Source organism: Taudactylus pleione, unplaced genomic scaffold (assembly GCF_031769625.1).
Source record: "Taudactylus pleione unplaced genomic scaffold, aTauple2 ptg000018l, whole genome shotgun sequence".
NCBI classification, from domain to species: Eukaryota; Metazoa; Chordata; class Amphibia; order Anura; family Myobatrachidae; genus Taudactylus; species Taudactylus pleione.
Window position 1 is genome coordinate 2,678,325 of NW_028284420.1, and position 23,907 is coordinate 2,702,231.

Genomic DNA, 23,907 nt, shown 5'->3' on the forward strand with positions numbered 1-23,907 from the left:
ACAGTGACATCTTCAATTTGCATATCAGCAAGTGGACTGTGGGTGCTCCTTTCAGCACTTGCAGGGGGCGTGCAAATGGTGGAAAGAGCCACCTCTTCCCGTCCAGTGCTGGGAAGGTCAGGCATCGCAACCACCACCACACTTGGACTCTCCTTGGGGATTTGTGATATCTTCTTAGAAAGCACAGTTCTTCGCTGTGCTTTTGCCAGCTTAACTCTTTTGATTTTTTTAGTGGGAGGAGGGCTTCCATCGTCATGTGAAGCTGAACCACTAGTCATGAACATACTAGGGATCGACCTTAGCCGTTCCTTGCCACTCCGTGTCGTAAATGGCATATTGGCAAGTTTACGTTTCTCTTCAACTGATTTAAATGTTTTTTTCAAGGTCATTTTCCTGAACTTTGTCATTTGGGATTGTATGTGCCCTCTATTATGACATTGGGCATCGGCCTTGGCAGACGACGTTGATGGCATGTTATCGTCTATGTCATGACTAGTGGCAGCAGCTTCAGCACTAGGAGGAACTGGTTCTTGATCTTTCTCTATTTTATTTTTATCGGAGAAAGTTTGGTCCTCCATTTATGTTATATCGATTTGATATATACGTGCGGCTAAACACAGAAAATATTTATTTATTTTTGCTGGAGAGTAGTGCACTTTGTGGGTTACACCAGCCTTTAAGAAATGAGCCAGCTGGCTCTTTACTTATGGGACACAGGCGCACGCTTGGCGCTGCTCCTTTGTTGATGCACGTGCGGCTACTGCGCACACAATTCACAAACACAGAAAATAATTTTTTTTGGGGGTTTGGACTGGAGTGTACTTTGGGGGTTACAGCACCCTTTAACAGTCAAGCCAGCCGGCCCTTTACTTATGACACAGGCACACGCTTGGCACTACTTTGTTGATGCACGTGCGGCTACTGCGTACACAATTCACAAACACAGAAAATAAATTTTTTTTTGGTTTGGACTGGAATGTACTTTGGGGGTTACAGCACCCTTTAATGGTCAAGCCAGCCGGCCCTTTACTTATGACACAGGCACACGCTTGGCACTACTTTGTTGATGCACGTGCGGCTACTGCGTACACAATTCACAAACACAGAAAATAATTTTTTTTTTGGTTTGGACTGGAGTGTACTTTGGGGGTTACAGCACCCTTTAACGGTCAAGCCAGCCGGCCCTTTACTTATGACACAGGCGCACGCTTGGCACTACTTTGTTGATGCACGTGCGGCTAGTGCGCACACAATTCACAAACACAGAATTTTTTTGTTTGTTTGTTTGGACTGGAGTGTACTTTGGGGGTTACAGCACCCTTTAACGGTCAAGCCAGCCGGCCCTTTACTTATGACACAGGCGCACGCTTGGCACTACTTTGTTGATGCGCGTGCGGCTACTGTGCACACAATTCACAAACACAGAAAATAATTTTTTTTTCGGTTTGGACTGGAGTGTACTTTGGGGGTTACAGCACCCTTTAACGGTCAAGCCAGCCGGCCCTTTACTTATGACACAGGCGCACGCTTGGCACTACTTTGTTGATGCACGTGCGGCTACTGCGCACACAATTCACAAACACAGAAAATATTTTTTTTTTTAGCACTTGGGGGGAGCACCCCTGATGGACAGAGCACCCCCTGGACAACACTACAGCACCCCTTTAGGACTGGGACACTGCACAGGACTTTGGAGTGGACACAGCCCCTATGGAGAACTGACTGCACAACACAGTCCAGCCAGCCCCTACGGACTTTGAAGTAGTGGACACAGCCCCTATTAACAACAGCAGCACAGCACAACACAGCCAGCCCCTATGGACTTTGAAGTAGTGGACAACAGCAGCACTACACTACACTAGACTACACAGCCCAGCCAGCCCTAACTCCCACCCTCACTCTTCACTGTCCACAGCCGAGTGAGAAAATGGCGCCGACGCGGGTACCTTATATAGGTTCCAAAACCCGCGAGACTCGGAAGGCGGGATGATGACGTTTTGCCTCGATTTCAGATCCGAGTCAGGCGGGAAAAGTCGAGCCTGACTCGGATCGGGGGGGCTCGGATTTCAGAAATCCGAACCCGCTCACCCCTAATATATATATATATATATATATATATATATATAGTAACAGAAGGTCCACACTCACGTTTTTCATGTAAAAAATGCTGGGGTCGCAGCCTCGAACGAGCACGGCAGCTCCAAATACATAGAACCATATTGAGCACACTCACCAGACTTGAAAGCGTAGAATAAAGGTTATTTATTCATAGGAAAGCCATCACAAATTGTCAATGACAATAACCTTTTTTCTATGGTTTCATGTCTGGTGGGTACGCTCCATATGGTTATATATATATATATATATATATATATATATATATATATATATAAATAGCACTAATCCACGTCACTCACCATTCCTAGATTTGGGGTGCAACATGGTATGTGACCACATTGTTTAAATAGAAATCACAGGGACTCTGCACTCACCATAATAACTAATAATAATAATAAACATAATAAACAGTGGGGTTTTAGTTCATGAATTGATCAATACATTTAAGCTTGCAGCCCATTGTCACGGGACCCCACCTTACTGCAAGTCCCTACTCTATTGCTCAGAATTATAACATGGACATAGCCATCACATTAGTGTTAAACTCAGGGTATGCTATCAAGGTTTAAAGATCACAGCAACTTTGCTTTTAAACGTGAGACAGTTACCAAGCACACCTGTTGCAAAACACCTAGGAAAACAGCTGACACAAGTTAATTAAACTAGTTAAAGGGGTGCATGAGAAAATGTGATCACAAAAATGATTAATTATAAAAATTAATCAAAATAAACAAATAGCACTAATCCACGGCACTCACCATTCCTAGAGTTGGGGTGCAACATGGTATGTGACCACATTGTTTAAATAGAAATCACAGGGGCTCTGCACTCACCATAATAACTAATAATAATAATAAACATTATATTATATATATTAAACATATTATGTTTATTATTATTATTAGTTATTATGGTGAGTGCAGAGCCCCTGTGATTTCTATAATATATATATAAATATATTATATATATCTATATATACATATATATATATATAATATATAAGGGGTGTGCACCGGCCACTTTTCGTGTTTTGGATCTGGATCTTTATTCGTGTTTTGGATCTGGATTGGTTTTGCCAAAACCACCCTTCCGTGTTTTGTGTTTTGGATCTGTTTTTTTTTTTGGAAAAAAGCTTAAAAACAGCTAAACCTCAATAACATTCATTTCCACTCATTTCCAGTCTTTTCTGAACACCTCACACCCCACAATTTTATTTTTAGGCCAAAAGGTTGCACCGAGGTAGCTGGATGACTATGCTAAGCGACACGAGTGGGCGGCACAAACACGTGGCACATCTAGGAGTGACTGCAGTGGCAGACAGGATGGCAATTTGAAAAACTAGGCCCCAAACAGTACATAATGCAAAGAAAAAAAAAGAGGTGCAAGATGGAATTGTCCTTGGGCCCTCCCACCCACCCTTATGTTGTATAAACAGGACATGCACACTTTAACAAACCAATAATTTCAGTACCAGGGTTTGCCACACGAGTGTGGTTCATTTGGGCCCCCACAAAACAAGCTGGCAATTAATCTGTCCCTGCACAAACTGGCTCTACAGAGGCAAGGTGTCATCCTCATCCTTTGTTGATGCACGTGCGGCTAACGTGCACACAAACACATACAAATAAACACTTTTTAAATGTTATAATTTTGGGGAGCACTTTGGGGGTTACACCGCCCTTCAACAGACCAGCCGGCCCTTGACTTATGACACAGGCGCACGCTTGGCGCTTCTACTTTGTTGATGCACGTGCGGCTAATGCTCACACAAGTCACAAACAGAAAAAAAAAATATATATTTTTTTTGGAGCACTTTGGGGTTACTCCACTCTTCAACAGACGAGCCAGCCGGCCCTTGATTTATGACACAGACGCACGCTTGGCGCTGCTACTTTGTTGATGCACGTGCGGCTACAGCGCACACAAACAGAAAAAAAGATTATTTTTTTTTGCACTTTGGGGGAGCACCCCTGATGGACAGATCACCCCCTGGACAACACTACAGCACCCCTTTAGGACTACAGCCTTTATGGGACACTGCATAACACAGTCCAGCCAGCCCCTATGGACTTTGGAGTGGACAAAGCCCTTATGGACAACAAACTGCACAACACAGCTCAGCCAGCCCCTATGGACTTTGGAGTGAACACAGCCCCTATGGACAACAGCAGCACAACTCCCATCCTCCCTCTTCACTGTCCACAGCCGGAGTGAAAAATGGCACTGACGCGGGGACCTTTTCTAGAATCCAAAACCCGCGAGATCCGACAGCGGGATGATGACTTTTTGCCTCGATTTCAGATGCGAGCCTGCTCATCCCTAATATATATATAAGTATATATATATATATTTTACCCCCAGTAGGGTAAAATCAGCCTAAGCCATGTATTGGAAGGGAGAGCACCTCAAGCTCCAAAGACAGATGGCGACTACTACCATTTTTCCCCCCACAGGGAAAGCTGTCACCAAACAACTCAGTGAATAAGGGAGGGAGGGCGGGTGGGAAACAGCCGACCAGAGAAATTTCTATGAAATGGCTGCCAAGCAGCAACTCTGACATAGCACTGACCCACCCCCTGCCATTCCTATAGGCTAACCAAACCTAACCCCACCCCACAACACTACCTCACAAAACAACTAGCCCCTTCTTATCCAGAGGCCGACACCCATAGGCTCGGGTGTTTAATTAACTCCTTGCATATGAAATGCACTCCGTCCTACATATATATAATGCACACGCACAGTATATATGTGTGCAGGTGTGTATATATATATATATATATATATATACATACACACAGTATATATCTGGTGTGTGTGTAAAAATCCTGCGTTTACCGCTGACGGGGAATATTTAATAATAATCGCATTTGCAATGCAACCTGGGTGCTAAATAAGCGCCCATGATCGCATTGCAGGATGCGATTATAGCGCAGGGATGTAACAAAAGACTTTTTGATTCTCACATTGCACAGATTGGATGTATTATTTTACAGTACACAACCAGGAATAGGTAATGAAATGGTTATTTATACAAAATACAGTGCTACCTGGCACTTCAAGGTGAGTTTAACTTCTATTGTGAGGAGTAGTGACGCTTTCCTAAGGGTGAAATGATCACAATGCTCAGCTGGTCCTGCTTAATATTAGGAATAGCTTAAGAATGAATCATAAATTTAAATATCAGTGATCGTCCCCATATAATTCTAGAATTCTAAAGGTAATCAGAATCACAGTATAATTTATATAACTATCTCCCTGTGGAAGCCAATCTTTGATGTTTGCATTTTATTACAGAAGGGGTTTTAATTGGTTGCTTTGTGTTGAGTGGGCAAAGAAAATCAAACCTAGAATCACCCAGCTCCATACAAATGTGCTCAGACCCCCAGAGATATTAAGAAATGGGTAATGATTGGTGGCCATTAGTTCATTCCTAGGGTCAGTATAGTGGATCCATGATGATAATAATTACGACTGCTGAAGCTGTGTTCCCTTTGTTGTGACATCATGCGCTTACTTATGTTCTGTTTGCCCCGGTTGAAGAGGAAAGGCAAAATAGCAATATTTTAGATTAGATTTTCCATGTGTACTGTATGATGATCTGGTTGCAAATGTGTCAAAAACTCAAAATATATATATATTTTTCTTTTGCACACACAATATGTAATGGCACTACAAATGATGGCCAAATTTGGTGTCTTGATTTTAACACCATCATGTGAGAGGTAATTACAGCTTGGAATGTTTGCATATCCTAGATGCATACTTTGGACCTTATTCTGAGTTGCCCGTCACGTAGTCTCAATTTTGGACGAATACAATGATGATAAGTCCTATGCAACTATCTACATAAGTAAAAGTACTACATTACAAGTGAACTCATTGTCTGTACAAGAGGTAGACAAGTACTGTTACCTGTACCTACTCCATATGTAGAGTTATAGAATACATGTAGTGGAGGTTTATACTGATCCAATTAGTAAAGTATAATCCTTAGAAGAGAGCAGAGATTTTATGTCATAGACCCAAGCAATAAACAGAAACAGAACCAGAGCTCAATGTTATTGAAATAACTCTGCCTTGATTCCCTCCATGCTGCCTTTTCTGACTCTTCCCTTGGTTTGTTTGAACAGTCAACCAATATAATACATGAGATTTAGGGGTAAATGTATTAGCCTGCGAGATGCAAGCAATGACAATATTTATGCAATTTAGCCACTACATCTAAATTGGCAATAATTTAAAAGGCAAAATCATCCTGGTTTTGCTTTTTTTAAATATTGCCACTTTAAATCTAGCTAAATTGATGAAACTTCATGGCTGCCTGCATCTTGCAGACTACTGCATTTACCCTGCCAGAGTTCAAATTGGTTGCCCCTATTTCCGGTGTCTAATTGAATGGATACACTGTCTTACAATATTTAAATTAATTTAACACACTTGCTAATTAAGGGATTATTTTAGTACTTTATAATATAGTTTATAAATGTTGGCTACATCAATTCAAAATGAGTATCAAGAATGCTGGCTATGAATTTATTTAGGCCAAGAAGATATTGTTTTATCAAGGACAGTTCAGGCATATGTGCGTTATAAAAATAAATATATACAGTATATATACTGTATATCATTGTTTGTGTTTAAGAGGTATTGATGCTGTAGCATAGGGCAAAATCCCTCTGTCTCCTGCTCCGAGACCAAACGTGTTGGAGCCATTCAATCCCTTCTAAGTTAGAACATTGTACATCTGCAATACACACATAGTAGCTCTATAAAATGGTATATAAATTATAATGTCACCTCCCTTTCTGTGATAATTTGAACTGTTCTTTTCATGCCCTAAAAAGTTTTCTTTAATGTGTACATAATCTTGTTTCTTGGGCTGAGTCATCACTCTGTTAATTGAATTGCTTCTTAATTAAACTTGTCCGCTTTGATTACCAGCTACTGAACCTCTGGGTGTCATGTACAATCTTATCTGCAAATCTCAGGCCATGGAAGCCCAATGCTGTCCTACTGTGTTATCCTGTGTAGTACAGTGCAAATATCCATAATTGGATCAATGCTAAAACAGATATAAGCTAAAAGCACTTTGTATACGGATTTTTATAGAAATAAATATCTTTTAATTACAAAAAATCCTTACAGTATGTGACATCATCCTCACACATCGACTTTCGAGCAATCACACTTTTATATATGGATTTGTAGATAAACTAGGCAGCATCTATAGGAATGGAGAATGTGTGTGACATGTGTGTTTTACATAATGTTAGTGCTCTTTGATCTAGCCAATGAATTATTGTATTCTCAAAGTTCTATAATAAAATTTTACACCTATCAGCCTCATGTGACTAGTTTTCATTGCAGGGATTATTTTAGAGAAAAATATACAATATGGAGAGCGTTCTAGCAATCTATACAATACAGTGAGCATGGTGGGCAGTTACACAATACAGAGAGCATTCTAGTGACTGATATACAATACAGAAAACATCTTAATGGCAATATACATCCTGAGGGTGAAATACTACAAAGACTTGTATGTGATCACAATGCTCTGCTGGTTCTGCTTAATATTAGAAATAGCTTAAAAATGTATCATACATTTAAATATCAGTGACTGTCCCCCAAAAAATTCTAGAAGGTAATCAGGATCCCAGTATAATTTATATAACTATCTCCCTGTGGAAGCCAACCCTTGATGTTTGCATTTTTTTACAGGAGGGATTTTACTTGGTTGCTTTAAGTTGAATAAATAAGATCAAACCTAGAATCACCCAGCTCCATACATATGTGCACAGACTCTTTCACATCCCCCAGAGATATTGAAAAATGTGTAATGATTGGTGGCCATTAGGTAATTCCTAGGGTCAGTATAGTGGATCCATGATGATAATAATAACGACAGCTGAAGCTGTTTTCCCTTTGTTGTGACTTCTTGAGCTTACTTATGTTATGTTTACCCCTTGGTTGAAGAGGAAAGGCAAAATAGCAATATTTTAGATTAGGGTTTTCCATATGTACTGTATGCAAATGTGTCAAAAACTCTAAATATATATATATTTTTTATGCACACAATATGTAATGGCACTACAAATGATGGACAAATTTGGTGACTTGATTTTAACACCATGTGAGAGCTAATTACAGCTTGGAATTTTGCATATCCTAGATGCATACTTTGGACCTGATTCTAAGTTACATGTCATATGGTTTCAATTTTGGACGACTACAGCGATGATAAGTCCTATGCAACTATCTGCATAATTAATTATTATTAGCACTTTTACTTGTGCAGTATTACATTACAGTGACTAGTGACTGATATAAAATACAGAATACATCTTAATGGCAATATACATTGCAGAGAACATCTTAATAAACAATTTACAATAAAAAGCACTTTGTAGTGACCTCCATACAAAACAGAGATAATTTTGAGACCACAAGTCAAAATACTGTACAGTGCATACCAGTGACTAATAGACAACGACAACCCTGTTCTGGAGGCCACTATAAAGTATAAGTCCCAAATCTCTCAACGTGTTACAGTCCAGACCCCTAAAATCTCTGGTAATTTTATAATATAGGTTACACCATAACTCTGATGGCTTTATAACTGCAAACCCCGTGTACACTGATCACTGGCGGCTTTACTGTAGAGACCCCAGATCCATGGGGGCTTTATAATGCAGTCTCCGCCAACCTCTGCTGATTTAAATATTTTCTAGATCACTGGTATCTTTACAAAGCAGACATCCCCCCACATTTCCAAAATAAGAAAAAAATGACAAAATGGTGACAAAATTAGATCTCAAGTTGTCTCATAACATGCTGTAGAACGCCTTTGGCTGTTCAGGGATTTTGAGACAGAGTCCTCAACTTTGGTGGGAAATTTTTGGAGTTTGGCAGAAGTGCTGGAGTGATGGGTGCACAATGGGTGTGCTTAACTAGGTCATTGGTTCATTAACCAGGTAGAAATAGGCAAAGTAAGAGCAAAGTGTTAAACAAAGCTACAGGCTGCAGTTGGTGTGTCAAATACAGCCTGGCGTATGTAGGGTATGCTGGGTGTTGTAGTGGGCTGGGAGGTATGGTGACATATACCCTGTAGGTTTATATCTGGATGCACCCTATACTGAGCAGTGGTGATACCGGTAATGGGGATCTCTGTGTGGGCTTTGTATGCCTCCATATAGATGAGTAGCTCAGGGGCATGTCCAAACACATAGGTCGCCACAGGAGAAAGATGCGTGTTGTAGCCACACATACATATGTCAGAGGTCAGACCTCCGGTGACAGAACTGCTAGGTCCTAGCGCCTGCCAACTGCAGGGCTGCAGACAGAGATTTAACAGGAAACTCATAACATTATGATTGGTGAATGGCCAACATTCCACAATTCAGTGTGCTGGGATTCATTTACTGGGTAGGATAGCTTACCCAATAATAGTGGGCACACAATTCAAGGTTGCAGCAGGTGAAAAGGAAAGCAGCTACAGCTATGAACTGTGCATCTGCATGTAGGCCCACCCAAAATTGTATCGCATGTGGAACAGCTGCTTATCTTCCACTCAGCCCTGCCTACCTCTGCCCAGAGTAGCATTATCCTGCAGCACTGCTTAATAATAAACAGCTCTAGAATTGGACTAATGAAACATAGTCCAAACATATCTGTATTTTAAATCCCTGGGCAGTCATCTCACACTGCACTGCCTATCTCTATGAAACAAGCATAGAACAAATGTAAGTATAAGAATATACATTATGAGGCAGGGATGTGTTGACACTAGGTAAGTATTGAGTTGCCTGAAACTAGGTGCGTAAATAAGGCAGCCTAAAAGTGCACCACTTGGGGTATACCCGTGACACAAGATTGAGAGATAATAGAAATATAGTAGTGAGGCACCCGTGGGTGCTATATATGTATCACAACAACAAAGAATAAAAGGTAATACTGTACACATCTCGCAGACAATAATGTTTCCAAGATTCCAAGGTACATGTAAAAAGATAAATAGAAAAAAGGTTCAATGATGCAATAATGCTTTGGTAATATATGGTAAATTTAATTAAAAAGCAGAAATTTGGTTGCGCTTATCAATCCTTGTAATGGCAGAAAATAACCTCAGAATGCCATGAGGTTATATCAGACAAATAAATAAAACACTATGACATATATATAGAATTAACAATGAAATTAACAATATATAACAGTATAATTGACAACACCTATGTGGTCAAAGCTATTAATATGTGTCGACACAGAAAAATCCACTTGATATACTAGATCCTGGAATGGAAAAATTCCACAAGCATTGTAGCAATCCTTGCTGTATTTAATCCTTTAGGATATTTAGCTGGTGAAATATTGAATTGGCAATAATATCAAACTCTCTGTGAATATACCCATTCATAAAGTGTTTGTGTGCTTAAGTAGCACCTGTCTGTGCAGCGACCTCTTATCTCCAAATATTTAGCAGGGATTTTTTTATAATTAAAACACTCCGCTGACTGTGCTTCTTATAATTATCCCAAAGAGGAGTTATTCCAACCAAATGGATACTCACAGTCTCTCCCAATAATGAAGCAGGAGATCTCCCCGACTTATACTGCAGAGTGCCTGTGCGGTGGATCCTGGTTCAGCGGCACCATAGGAATCCGGGCTAGATGTTAGCATTTTACTGTACCTCTGCACGCCAAGGAGATGGTCACTTGGGGTAGAAAAGCCAATTTTTCAGTTGTAATTGTTGTCTCCAGGGTATTTATCGTGTTTTTTCAAAGAGTCGACGTTGGTAAGATAATCTTAAATGAACCATGTAAACTGACGCATTTCACTCCGCCCAGAAGCTTTATCAAAGGGTATCCATTCATGGGCATACAGCTATTATATACCTGCTTCAATACAAAAGGATCATTGTCCTAATTGCCATATTAATGACACCTGCCTTCTTGGCTTGCAACCTAATTCATGGTCTTTTGCAAGTTCACATACAAATACATTCTTAATTTCAATACTCAGAGAGATAATCTCATATACTATATATATAACTTCAAAAAGATTTTACATGGCATTTTGAGTTTACCAAAATAAAATATTCAACAGAAATGCATGTATAGAATGTAATAAATAATAAAAAATATAAATACATATAGTTTTTATTAAATGTGTCCTCATCAGGACATGAACCCTCGACTTAGTAATGTATAATCATTCCTAGACCTCATCTTTACCGCTACACTACCAGTGTCACAGTATAAATCTAAAGAGAAATGGTATGTATCTAGTTTCAAAGGCATAACTATACAACAAGGGAATACAATGTAACTATCACTTATCCAAGAATGTTAAAAGTAACAGAACCCATTCAGCACAATAAATTTAAACCGAATTTCAATACCAATACAATATGCTACTAAGTGTATAGAGTATTATGGTGCTGTTAGCAAAGAGGTCAGAAAGGGGTCTATGACTGTGAATGAAGGTAATAGTCAAGGGGTTATATCCCTGGAAATTAACTAACTCATCAATATAATTGTATTGGTATTGAAACTCTGTTTAAATTTATTGTGCTGAATGGGGTCTGTTACTTTTTTTTTACCATTTCAGTTCGAAGTCTTTGTTTTAGGCCAAGAAGAGATTCTTTGTCTCTGTTCTTCCACGTTAATTTTATATTTTGGATTCCCATAAACTTCTTTATACGATCTGTTGAGCAATTATGTTTCTTCATAAAATGATCTGACAGATAGTGTGTTTATCTTTTTTTTATATTTCTCAATCCTCGTTTTCAAAGATTTTGTGGTACGCACAACATAGTGTAGTCCAGAGGAGCACTCAATGAGATAAACAACATAGGGGCTGTGGCATGTGATAAAATCTTTTATCTGATATTTGTTGACTTTGTTATTGAAATCTTTGATCTTTGATGTTTCACATTTTACAGTTTTACCTATAGCATAACTGCCACACCGGTGGAAATCTTTAGTTCTTAATGGGTTGTTATTAGGTTCCAAAGCACTGTGAACTAGCTTGTTTTTTAAGTTGTTAGCTCGACGATAAATAAGGTTCAGAGGGTAAAACCGAAGATAATATCTGATCTTACTTTAAAATGTGCCAGTGCCATTTAAAAACCTTCTCCAGAAGAGTATGATGGCTACCATATTGTGTAATGAAGGCCCATTCTTTATTGTTACCAGGTTTATTGGTTTTTGAATTAAAAGGAGATTTCTGTCTGTATTTAAAATTTCTGTTTTTAAAATTTCAATTTTATCTTTGTGATAGCCTCAGGCAAGAAAGTTGTTCCCCATGGTTTGAAGTTGTTGATTGCAACTGTTCTGATAGCTGAAGTTCCTTCTAATGCTGGGGATCTGTCTTCTGGGATGCCTGCTAACCATCTATTGAGATGCTCGCTTCCCTTTTCAATATAACTATTGTTATATGTTGGTTTTATTTTATTAAGCATTTTGTTTGAAGTTTGTTTTTTTCTATATAGATGGTTATATCGAGGAAGTTGATTTCTTTCTTGCTGATATTAAAAGAAAAATGAATATTGAGTGCATTGGTGTTTATTTAAGAGCAGAAATCATTTAAAGATTATTCTGGCCCTCTTCAGAAGAAAAGGACATCGTCAATATAGCGATGACATGATACCAGGTTCGCCTCCCATGGGTGTTTACACCAGATGTTGTCCTCTTCCCATTTTGCCAGGAAGAGGTTGGCATAACTGGGGAGCGAACCTGGTACCTGATATGCTCATGATTGGAGCATATCTTATCGACATTTCTATACTATATGTTATTTGTGGCTTCTCAGCTAATTAAATTTACCATATACTGTATTACCAAAGCATTATTGCACCATTGTGCCTTTTTTCTATTTATCTTTTTACATGTACCTTGGAATCTTGGAAACATTATTGTCTGCAAGACATGTACAATATTACATTTTATTCTTTGTTGTGATACATATATAGCGCCCATGGGTGCTTCACTACTATATTTCTATTATGTGCTGAAACTAGTTTGTCCGATAATAATAAATAATATGAAAAGTTTATTAAATAGAATATATATTTCAATGTCTTAATCAGGTCTTTAAATTACTTAAACAAAATATTGCTATTCAGGTGCCTTGGCAACTGACACATTGAATCGGGGGGGATATGCACATGCTAACTAGCTTATTCAATGCATTGTGAAATTGAAAGGTCAGAATTGGGCTTTCACTTCCCCCTAGTAATTTAATATATATAAATATGTTGACCTTAAGCTTAATATAATACATCAGCGGAGCCCCTGGATTGTAGGAGGAGGTTTTCAAAAGATTTGATTTCAGAACAAACAAACAAATCTTCTACAATAAGCCTCACCGATAATTGGGTCACAAAGTGTGTGGTTTATACAGTGCACAACAGAATTTCCGAACCACTTTCCTCAAGGCATACGAACAATCCAGGTTTTAAGGATAGCCATTCTTGAGCACAGGTGTCTTAATTAGTACCTCAGTTATTTTTATGTAATCTGTGCTCAAGCATGAGTATCACTAAACCCTGGACTGTTAGTATGCCTAGAGGACCGAGGTTGGAAAACACTGGTGTACAATAATATCTTACAATGGGATTGGGCTGAACAGAATATTTTAAAATATTTTCTGTGTACTACTTGCTATAACAGTTTAAAATTCATATAATAATCTGGTAAAGTCTGTCCCATCTCCTACATGCATGCGCAGGGGGAACCGGGGAGCGTACCACCCCGCCAACGGCTTCCACTGCAGCATGACAAAACAGACCTTAGACAGGGAACCGCCCTGCTCCTGGAAGCTTAAGTACATACAGTAAAGAAGGGACAGGGTGGAGCAGCAGGCAGAGAAACGGATGGACTGGGATAATAGGCTGCTGAAATATGCCTCAAACATGACCTTGGACGATACTTGCCGACAATCTGGTTGCCTCCTCCTGGAGGAGACAGCTAGGTTGGCACAGTGGACTCGTGGCTAGGGGTGTGATGCGTGTTTGGGGGCAGAGCAGGGGTCATGACTGTACAATTGTGTTATCATACCCCCACTCCCACAAAACAATGACGAGATTACCGTTATTGTGCAGCAGAGAGCGGGGCCACGATGATGCAATTCAGAGCGAATCGTGTCATCTGCTCCCCCTGGTCCACCACTTTTATTGTATAAGGGGGTGGCTGTGAGGGGAAAGGTGGACTCCTGTGGGGAGTTGGGCAGGAGGAGGTTTGGGCAGGTGGCGCGATGGCCGAGAGGCTTGTCCACTCTTCCGGGCAGCCTGGAGCGATTTTTTTTCGGGAGCCTCCCGGCCGTTGTGGGATTGTAGGCAAGTATGCCTTGGACATACAATCTTCCCAATGAAACAGAACTTTGTTGGTCCGTTGTATCTGATATGCAGACAGAAAATACTGCAAATTCCTAAGATATAAGTGCAAACCCACTGCCATACAATTTCCCGCTACATTAAGAGACCCCTCTCACAACCATCTGAATGTGACAGGAAACTCACCAATAGCAGTGGACCTCCTGGCTGGAGATTCCATTATCTACTATATAAAAGCGAAAATTTGTCCTTCTATACAAATCCACAGTTTACAAGCCATGATCGTGAAATTGTACGTATGAGCATATTAAAACATGGCGGAGGCAACTAAAAAAATGTGTAATAAAAATTAATTACTGTTAATTTTTAATTAATGAAAAACCACAATTGTTGCATAGTAATCGCCCTCTACAGGTGAGGTACGGAATTACAAAAGGATTTAGCTTATCTACTATTTTTTCTTTTCTATCTTCTCTACTATATCAAAGCGAAAACTTGTACATTTGTCTTTCTATACAAATCCACAGTTTACAAGTGAAGATCGTGACATTTTACATATGAGCGTATTTAGACAACTAAAGAAAATTTAAATGGAAATTAATTACTGTTAATTTTTAATTAATTAAAAAACACAATTTTTCCTGTACACTCATTGTGGGGCCTCATGGCATATGGGTAGAGATTCGGAGCAAGCATTTTGTGTCGTCATGTTTTGTCATGATCTTAATGTTTATTATCGAAGAGAGCTTTAGCAGGCTTTGCCAGCATTCTCAGCTCTCTGACTATACCAAATTATTGAACAACATTCACTTCTTTCTTCCAACTGTGTCAAAATGATGACTTTGTAAGGACCCTGCTGTACTGTGAGCTGCCAAAATATTACACATGGAATGCTTCTCCAAAAGTTTTTCTGCGCAGAATGCAAGGAGTCGCTGTATATGGTCATCCTAGTATCAGAGCAACAGAAGCTCTTGGCCGTGTTTACACTGTACATCCTACAAATTTTGAATGCTTCTATCTCCGAAGTTTGCTTTACACCGTTACAGGTCCTACTTCCTTCAAAGATCTTAGGACTGTTGATGGGGAAGTTTGTCACACTTTTCATGAGGCCTGCCTAAGGAGAGGTTGGAAGATGATGTGTAAACAAACATTCTTAAAATCCCGGGCAATGCTGGGTACTCCAGCTAGTAGTTTATAAAACGTAACTAGATTGACTGATAGCATTGTTGTTATGTCATTGATCTGTGACAGTCTCATTGTTCTTGTTACAAGTTACAACAGGGGGAAATATTTCTAAAATCGAATCTAACGCAAGTCTATTATATCAATGTGGTCAGATGTTTCTAAAGGCTAACATTATGGGGCTGATTCTGAGTCCTAAGCAAGGTGACTGTAGTTGCAGGCAGCCGCAGAAGCCAGATATACTACTTTATGCAAGTACAGTATCCATTCAACCAATGCATAGGATCATGTATGCGGTATGCCACCCATTGATTTTATACCGGCAGCCACAATGTCATAATTAGTATCTGCACGAATGACCTTCGGAAAATTACAAACCGAACACACAAGCCCCACGGGCACGTACTGTACATTGTACAGTGCAAACACGAACTGACAAGTCACTCGGGGACACTGTCATAGGATTTACTGGGGGAAGCGCTGATTGGCTTAGAGCAGCGCTCCCACACTCTCAGCCAATCTGCACTTCCCTATTCATTCCTATGACAGTGTCCACTAGTAACCTTTCAGTTCGGGTTAGGCACTGTACAGTGCATGTTCATGAGGCTTGCTATTTTCTGAAGAACATTGGCTGCCAATTTGGAATGAAGAGCAGGCCATCCAAGGGTTTGGGAAGTATGTAATTTGTGTTTTTTATTTTTTTGTAAATAAAATACTACCACAGCTGGTGTGTGTGTACTGTGGTGATTTTAATGTTTTCTTTATAGGCAGACTACAGGTGCCAGCGGGTCCTTAATATCTGGACATGCTGAAACTTCCACAAGTGCCAGCATGCTTGGGTTGGCTTGCTGGGACCTGCAGTCCGTCTGTCAAGAACAATAATATTATCTATTCTTTACACATTAACCCCGCACCAACTGAAGTATTATTTTACAAGCTATCAATGTAGAGCAGAAAAGTTGAAATAAATGTAATAAAAATATATTCTCCCCTAAATTAACCACCAGTGTCCAGCCTATACATTTGAAACATGTAGAGCTATATGGATAATACTAAGCATATACTGTAGTTCATCACACTGAAAAATAGAAGATGAATACTCATATTCAAGGAATGGAAACATTTTAGAACATGGTTAATGACAATACCCTGTAATAATTCATCTAAACAAGGTTGAATGAGCTCCTATGCAAGTTATACATTAAACATACTGTCAAGAATCAAATGACCTCTCTAAAGCTGCTACAGACTGAAAAAATCTATAATTTATCTTTCTCTGGAGCTGAGAGAGAACAGGCAGAGCACAGTAGGAAGAGGGAGGAGGTCCAAGCACAGATTATGGAAGGGAATGTAGGAAGTTACTTGGCCGCAAGAGCCAGAAACATCTCCGCATGGCAATAAGTGTAATTTGAGGTTGAAGATACTTTGCAGAAGGACATTGGATGTAATGAGGGTTTCACGTGGAGTCTGCCCTTTGTGTATATTGGGTTTGTAGTCTCATTCTGTTGCTATGGGTGGATTGCGTGCCCATCAGAGTGCAGAGCTGATTATGTTCGTTATATACCTTCAGCAGGAGGAACACGGTAACTAATTTAAATCATTGAGAAGCTACATACACAGATACAGAAAGGCGAGTACAGCTAATGTATTTATTTATGCTCTGGCTGGAGGCTTATTTAATGCTGGATGCATGAATTATTGTGGCCCAGATATCAAGCCATGAGCGGGCTTAATATCTCTGTTGCACAAATTGGCAGATCTGGGATGAATAGTATTGTACTTCATCAAAGTCAGTTTCTGGAAATGAGCCTCCTCACTTGCACAACAGTACTAGGTCATTGGTAAGCCTAAATTACCTGCAGTGACCTCAAAAACACTAATAACAGACACATACAAGTGCAATGCTAGTGCATAGGAGATGCCTAATAGAGACGTAAAATGTAGACTAGTCATCAAGGTGTGACATATCCCTGGTCATGAAAGGGTTAAGTGCACATGTTTCATTATGTGAACGTAGGCTATGGAGTTATTTCTGTCAAAGTAAACTATAATAAGAGGCAATGTGCTGTCATCTTAATGAAATATTCAAAGATGGAGAAAACAGGAGGCATTGGCTGGGGACTGTGCACAGTGTCTCATACAGATGCTCTTCTATATATCAGACTGCTATAAAAAAACAATACTGAACTGCATTGTCTGGCTTGATGTGATACAGACATAATAAATTGATATTAAAAATACATACGTGTACTAGTGTATACACGCAGTACATAATTAGCATACCATAAAACTAATTTATTGTATATTATTTTTATACTCCTGATGCTGAAAGCAGGGTTATTCTGTATTTAAATGTATAGGGGTTGTTATCCAAAGATAACTACATATTCAGATCATTATAAAGTTTGCCCATGTTTTTAGATAATTAATTTTTATGCCATGTCTGTGTATAATTATTGTGATAGGTAGAACTGCAATATGAGTGCCTTAAAAGAAAAACAAATTCTATACCTTCAGGCACACACATATCACACCTGGATACTTGGGACACTTTAGTAATACTTTGGTTTTCCATCCACGTTACTTCATAAGAGAATAAGTATGAAAAGGGCCAGATAACAATATATCCTGCATGAATTGGTCCATGTGGCAAGTATGTATAGTCATTCCCAGGCTTAAATATATTGCACAGACAAGTGACTACAGAATACTGTTTGGGCGCCACCAGTTGGGGCTGTCATGTGATTGGGTAGGGCCTTGCTCACATGGCGCTTGTTGTCTATCCATACTGCAGTGTGTTGTAGCTCATGGTGAATGCAGGTTTAGCATCACTTAGACTTGGGATTACTCATCCCTCTGTAGTACATATAATCCTAGTGAAAGTTGTATTTTCTTACTCTCCTGGTTTATCCAAACATCCACTGGGGCAGATGTACTAAGCTCTGGAAAGTGATAAAGTGGAGAGTGATAACCGATCAACCAATCAGCTCCTAACTGTCATTTTTCAAAAACAGCTATCACTTTCCAGAGCTTAGTACATACTATGAAAATCATGTATACTTTTCCATAGGGACCAAAGACACCTATTCCAAATTACACTGATGTACTGTTCACCTTATGCTGCATAAACCACAGATGCAAGTGCACCCTCTGTATGTACTCAACCTGAACTACTGGTTCTCTAAGCTGTGTTCAGGCCTAATCACACTGCACACGGTATTATCTGAATCTCTTATCAGTAGCACAGGTGGGTATTTATTTAGCAGTTCTATATATAGTACCTACATATTCTGCAGCATTTTACAGAGAATATTTAATTGGTCTAATCAGTCCTTGCCAGAGCTTACACTCTATACTGCCTATCACACGCATACACAAACACAAGAGTTCATTTTGTCAGAAGCCAATTAACCTAACAGTATGCCGTTGGAGCATGTGAGGAAACCAGAGAACCCAGTGGAAATGAACACAAACACAGATAGAACATACAGATTCCACACAGATACGACCCTGGTTGGAATTGAATGAAAAAACTCATATTTCAAGCTGTCATTATTTTTGCTCCTGTGGTGAGATCCATAAAACTTATACCACTGCTGACACCTGGGGATTTATACAGTGAACTTTACATATACACTACAGAAACTGGTATTAAGCTAGCACCAATCACTGACATTGTTTCTTGATATAAGGCAAATATCATTATGGTCTCCACACTGTATGTGATATTCTCTCTCTCTTGTTTTTTCTCTTTCATTCTCATTTCCCCACTCACCACCCCCCGTTACACTCTCTCCCTTCCATCCTGGTTTTCCCATCTGCTCTCAGCTGTCCTACCTCCCCTCTCCATGGGGTATTTGTCGTATCTCCGAACTGGGCTCGGACTTTTTCCCAGTATACAGTATTTCAGCTTGTAGGATCGACTGTGAAACCAGATACATTGTGGAGAACTGCAACTGCAAAATGGTGCACATGCCAGGTGAGACGTGGGCAGATTGGTGCCGCATCGGACATTCACTTTATCAATAAACTGCCTGATCTTCATCATAACAACTTTTACTTTTTCATCTGTAAGAAAAAGAAATGTGGCATGATATCACTTTGATCCATTACTGTACTTTTCATCACTTTGATTTGTGATGGGATAGAGGTGCAGTCTTTTCATACAGTCTTTATACATTACTCTTAACCAATTCCTTCCTACACCTTTACAGAGACCAGGCCTAGCCAAACACTGGTTCTACAGCAGATGTGGAATGTGCATGCCTTTCCAGACTTTGGCTAGTTTCACATCAATTGCCTTAATGTAAACAGTGACATAAATCATGATTTCATAATGCATTGGCAGCAGTTGAAGTGCTCTTCTTTTGATGACTAGGAATGTACAGTAAATGTATAAGTAAAAGAATGTTATAGATATGGTAGTACGGGACTGCAAATCCCATCCTGTATTCCTGATCCTAACTAGCCAGAGCTAGAGGGATGCAATGTAGAGTTTGCTTCTCCCCAGGGGTGGGATGTACTAAGCATCGCATCTGTGATGCGGTACATCCCCCCTGTCTTCGGGTACATACCTAGGTTCGTTACCACGGTATGTACCAAGAATATCGCAAAGGACAACTCTCCCGATAAGAGCTGTCCTTTGCGATGGCTCTGGACAGAGGGACTTCTAGGTTTAACAACCAGAAGTCCCTCTGGCGTCCTTCTGCGCATGCGCAGAAGGCCGCAGGCCGTGGGGGGTGATGGGAGGGATCCCAAGGGGAGCGTCCCGATAAGAAGCCCATAGGCTTCTATTGGGTAATACCACCTGACGGCATTCCGGTGCTTAGTACATTTGGGGAATGCGGTAAAACCCCCAAAAACTGCATTTTCAGGGGTTTTACCGCATTTTCGCCTTTAGTACATCCCGCCCCTGGTCTCTACCAGCTCTTACTAAACAACTAGCAAATCAATTTAGCTTGCCAACTTAAAATGGGAATCTGTAAGCTTTGGAACCAATCGTAAGCAGCAGTCTCTTGACTGCAGCTTGTGATTGGTCTTCCCGTTCAGACACTTCCACCCCCTGCCCCAACTGGTTTTTGGCTGGTGTTGTAAGAGAAGCACCCACTCTGGGAGGGTGTCCATCTGCACTACCAGGTTGGCTATGGGAGACCGGCAGTCGCCATGCCGGCTGGCAAAAGACCGACAGCGGCATCCCTATGCTCATAATTCCAACAGCAGTTAGGAAAGTATGTTAACCCTCCCCCCTTCAATCCATAACCCTCCTTTCTAGCATCCTAACCCTCCCTACCCCGCACCATAACCTTAACCCCCCCCCCCCGTTAGTGCCTAAACCTAACCCTCCACCCTTAGTTCCTAACCCTAACCCCCCCTGGTGGTGCCTAACACTAAACCACCCCAGGGGTAGCCTAACGCTAACCTCCCCCCTCCCGAAACCTAACCCTAACCTCCCCGTGGTGCCTAATCCTAAACCTCCCCCCTCCGCTGTTAACAGCTAACCTGGCCTGCTATACTTACAATCGGGATGCCAGCTGTCGGTATTCCGGCGTCAGCATCTCCACTGATGTCTGAATTCCGGCGCCGGTCTGGTAGGTTTATTAACTACATCCCGCACTACCAACTTTTATATGTCATTTCAGTTGTAACATTGCTTTTGAGAAATCTAGTTGATTGTGCTATTACATGTTTCTCATGTATGATGTCTGTCTGTTTCCAGGTGATGCCCCGTTTTGTACCCCAGAGCAGTACAAGGAGTGTGCAGAGCCAGCACTGAGTGAGTCCTCCAACTGCTACTTAATAGGCAATACATATACAACATGACAGCACATTATTAGACAAAATAACACAGCATTACACCTGTATGATACACAAACAATATGCAGCACATTTAAAATTATATCAAATTCTAAATGTTTATGTGCAGGAAAATAATTGTGAAAACATTGTCTATTTTGAAGTAGACATTTAGGGGTCAAATCAATTAGGTGCGAGTTGGGTCCTGTGAGCTGTTCTCATGGCAAACTCCCACCGCAAATTAAATTAAATTCCAAACTAGCGTTGCTTTTTAAAAAAAAATATCACTCTTTTACACACCCCCTGATCAGGTTAAAAGGTAGGAAAAATCTTTATCTTAAGGTAAAAATGTCAGGACGCAGGGCAGAACCTCTAGATACCACCACCCCCCACTTCCCCGCCACAACCAATGAATAACCACGCACTTGGAGGGATTTAAATTGCATAATTTGGTCAATAAAGACAGGTCAATTTTCAGGTGAATTTCTCCAATCTCAATAATACAGTATGTTAAATGGTGTGGGTCAAGCATGTAGAGGTGTTATACTGTATTTCTGGGAGAGTGATTTTTTGAACTTGCAGAGGGGAGTTACAAAGCGTTTTTTCCACATTTTTACAAAATGGTATTAAAACACTGAAAAATCACTTTACAGACCAAAATGCTGGAAAGACTTTAATTTGATGAAAAACACACTTGTTTACTATAATGTTTACAACATTGATAATAAAAACAAAAATCAGCCATTTGACATCTTTTAAGAACTTCCCTACTTACCTTATGGCCACTAACAGCCTTCTACAGTAAGTTGTCACTTTGTTGGGGCCAGGATGGTTTTTCTCCATTTTCATTCTCTTTTCCCAGGTTGCTTTTTGTGGAAAAGTCTTGAAACTTCGCTGCAAGTCCCACAAATTGTCATTTGTAATTGAATCTCGCATTTCTCACTTGTGCGCATTCAAGCACTGTATATACAAGTTTCATTATACAAACTCCCTTTGGCAAACTCGCTCCTAATTGAATTGACCCCTTAGTGGTGGACCTGAAGTTTACACACAGGAGGCAGCCATGAGTTGCAATCAGAGGTTTCTCCTTCCCACCCATACTGTAAAAAATAACTAATAATTTAATATACATCAGTATATACTGTAGTATGGAAGAGGACTGGTTCAGATAGAGGTGGGGCACATAATTTGGAGAAGGTCTTATCTGGAAAGACCATAAAACAATGGTGTTGTATTGCCATTGTTTCAAGCAGGTGTTGTCACAGAAGGTTTACATAAATCTAATAATTTGATAAATTGTATAGGAATGCTTTAAGTGTGGTTCTTCCATATACCCAGCGCTATTTTTAGCAGGAACATGCAGGAACTCTGTGCCTGAACCTCTCATTAACTATGATGTAATGTCCTGGGCCAAAATGTGTTTTCCATCAGATAAGTTTTATTTTAAAGTCCCTTTTGAGTGCCTTCTTTTCTAAATACTATATATATATATATATATATATATATATATATATATATATATATATATATATTAGGGATGTGCAGGCTCGGATAGGTTCGAGTTTGCACGTGGAGTTCGGATTTTTCCCTCCAAAAAAACGGAACTCAGAACGAGGCAAAACGTCATCTTACATGGACGAACATCATCATTCCTGGACAAAAGACCAGGAATGATGATGTTCGTCCATGTAAGATGACGTTTTGCCTCGTTCTGAGTTCCGTTTTTTTGGAGGGAAAAATCCGAACTCCACGTGCAAACTCGAACCTATCCGAGCCTGCACATCCCTAATATATATATATATATACATACATATATAAAATTGTTTTTCTATAGCTCCACCCACAGTTCCAGAATCTGTTTTTCCAGAAAAATAGCCCAGCATATACCTGTCAGCATCTGAGAGTGACACGATTTCAATATGGTACAATTGCATAAATATCTGACTTTCCTTTAGGTTTATCATATAGAAAAGTGATTTTGCATACCCCCCCATAGCTATAATTCCAACATAACATTCAAGATTTTAGTGGAAAAATAAATAAAAAGGCGCTTGGTCACGCACTGCACCCCCATGGATCTACTGTGTACACAAAATCTAATAGGTCAGTTTATAGACTATTTCTAAACATTTTTCCTTTTTTTTTTTTTTAAACAAAGTTTTTTATTATGTTTTTTATCAAAATGTACATAAAGCAAAAAGGTACAGTATAGAAAGTGAACTGCGCACAGCACGAGGGCAAGCCTCTAGTCAACAGGGAACAATATGAAATATATCTTTAGGCAGTATAAGGCACTTCATGAAATAAAACAGAGGAAGATGGGGGAGAAAAAAAAGAGGAGAAGAAAGATGGGGATGTAGAGGAGGGGAGAGATAGAGGGAGTGTTAGTAAGGGGAGGAGGTGGAAAAATATTTTTTCCTTTTTTAAAGGAAATATTAGGAGCTTATTGTTGCCATGTAAATAGGAGTTTCATGATGTGC

The 23,907-nt window shown here is 39.8% G+C and overlaps 1 protein-coding gene across 5 annotated transcripts in view; it reads left to right on the forward strand.

Annotated features, from left to right (window-relative positions):
• The window catches only part of ASIC2 (acid sensing ion channel subunit 2), an 811,363-nt gene that overhangs the window by 770,329 nt on the left and 17,127 nt on the right, over positions 1-23,907 (forward strand). For all 5 annotated transcript variants that reach the window (XM_088442348.1, XM_088442313.1, XM_088442324.1 and 2 more), the window contains exons 4-5: positions 19,463-19,613; positions 21,351-21,407. In XM_088442348.1, coding sequence (XP_088298474.1) covers positions 19,463-19,613; positions 21,351-21,407 — 208 coding nt within the window. The remainder of the gene's footprint in view (positions 1-19,462; positions 19,614-21,350; positions 21,408-23,907) is intronic.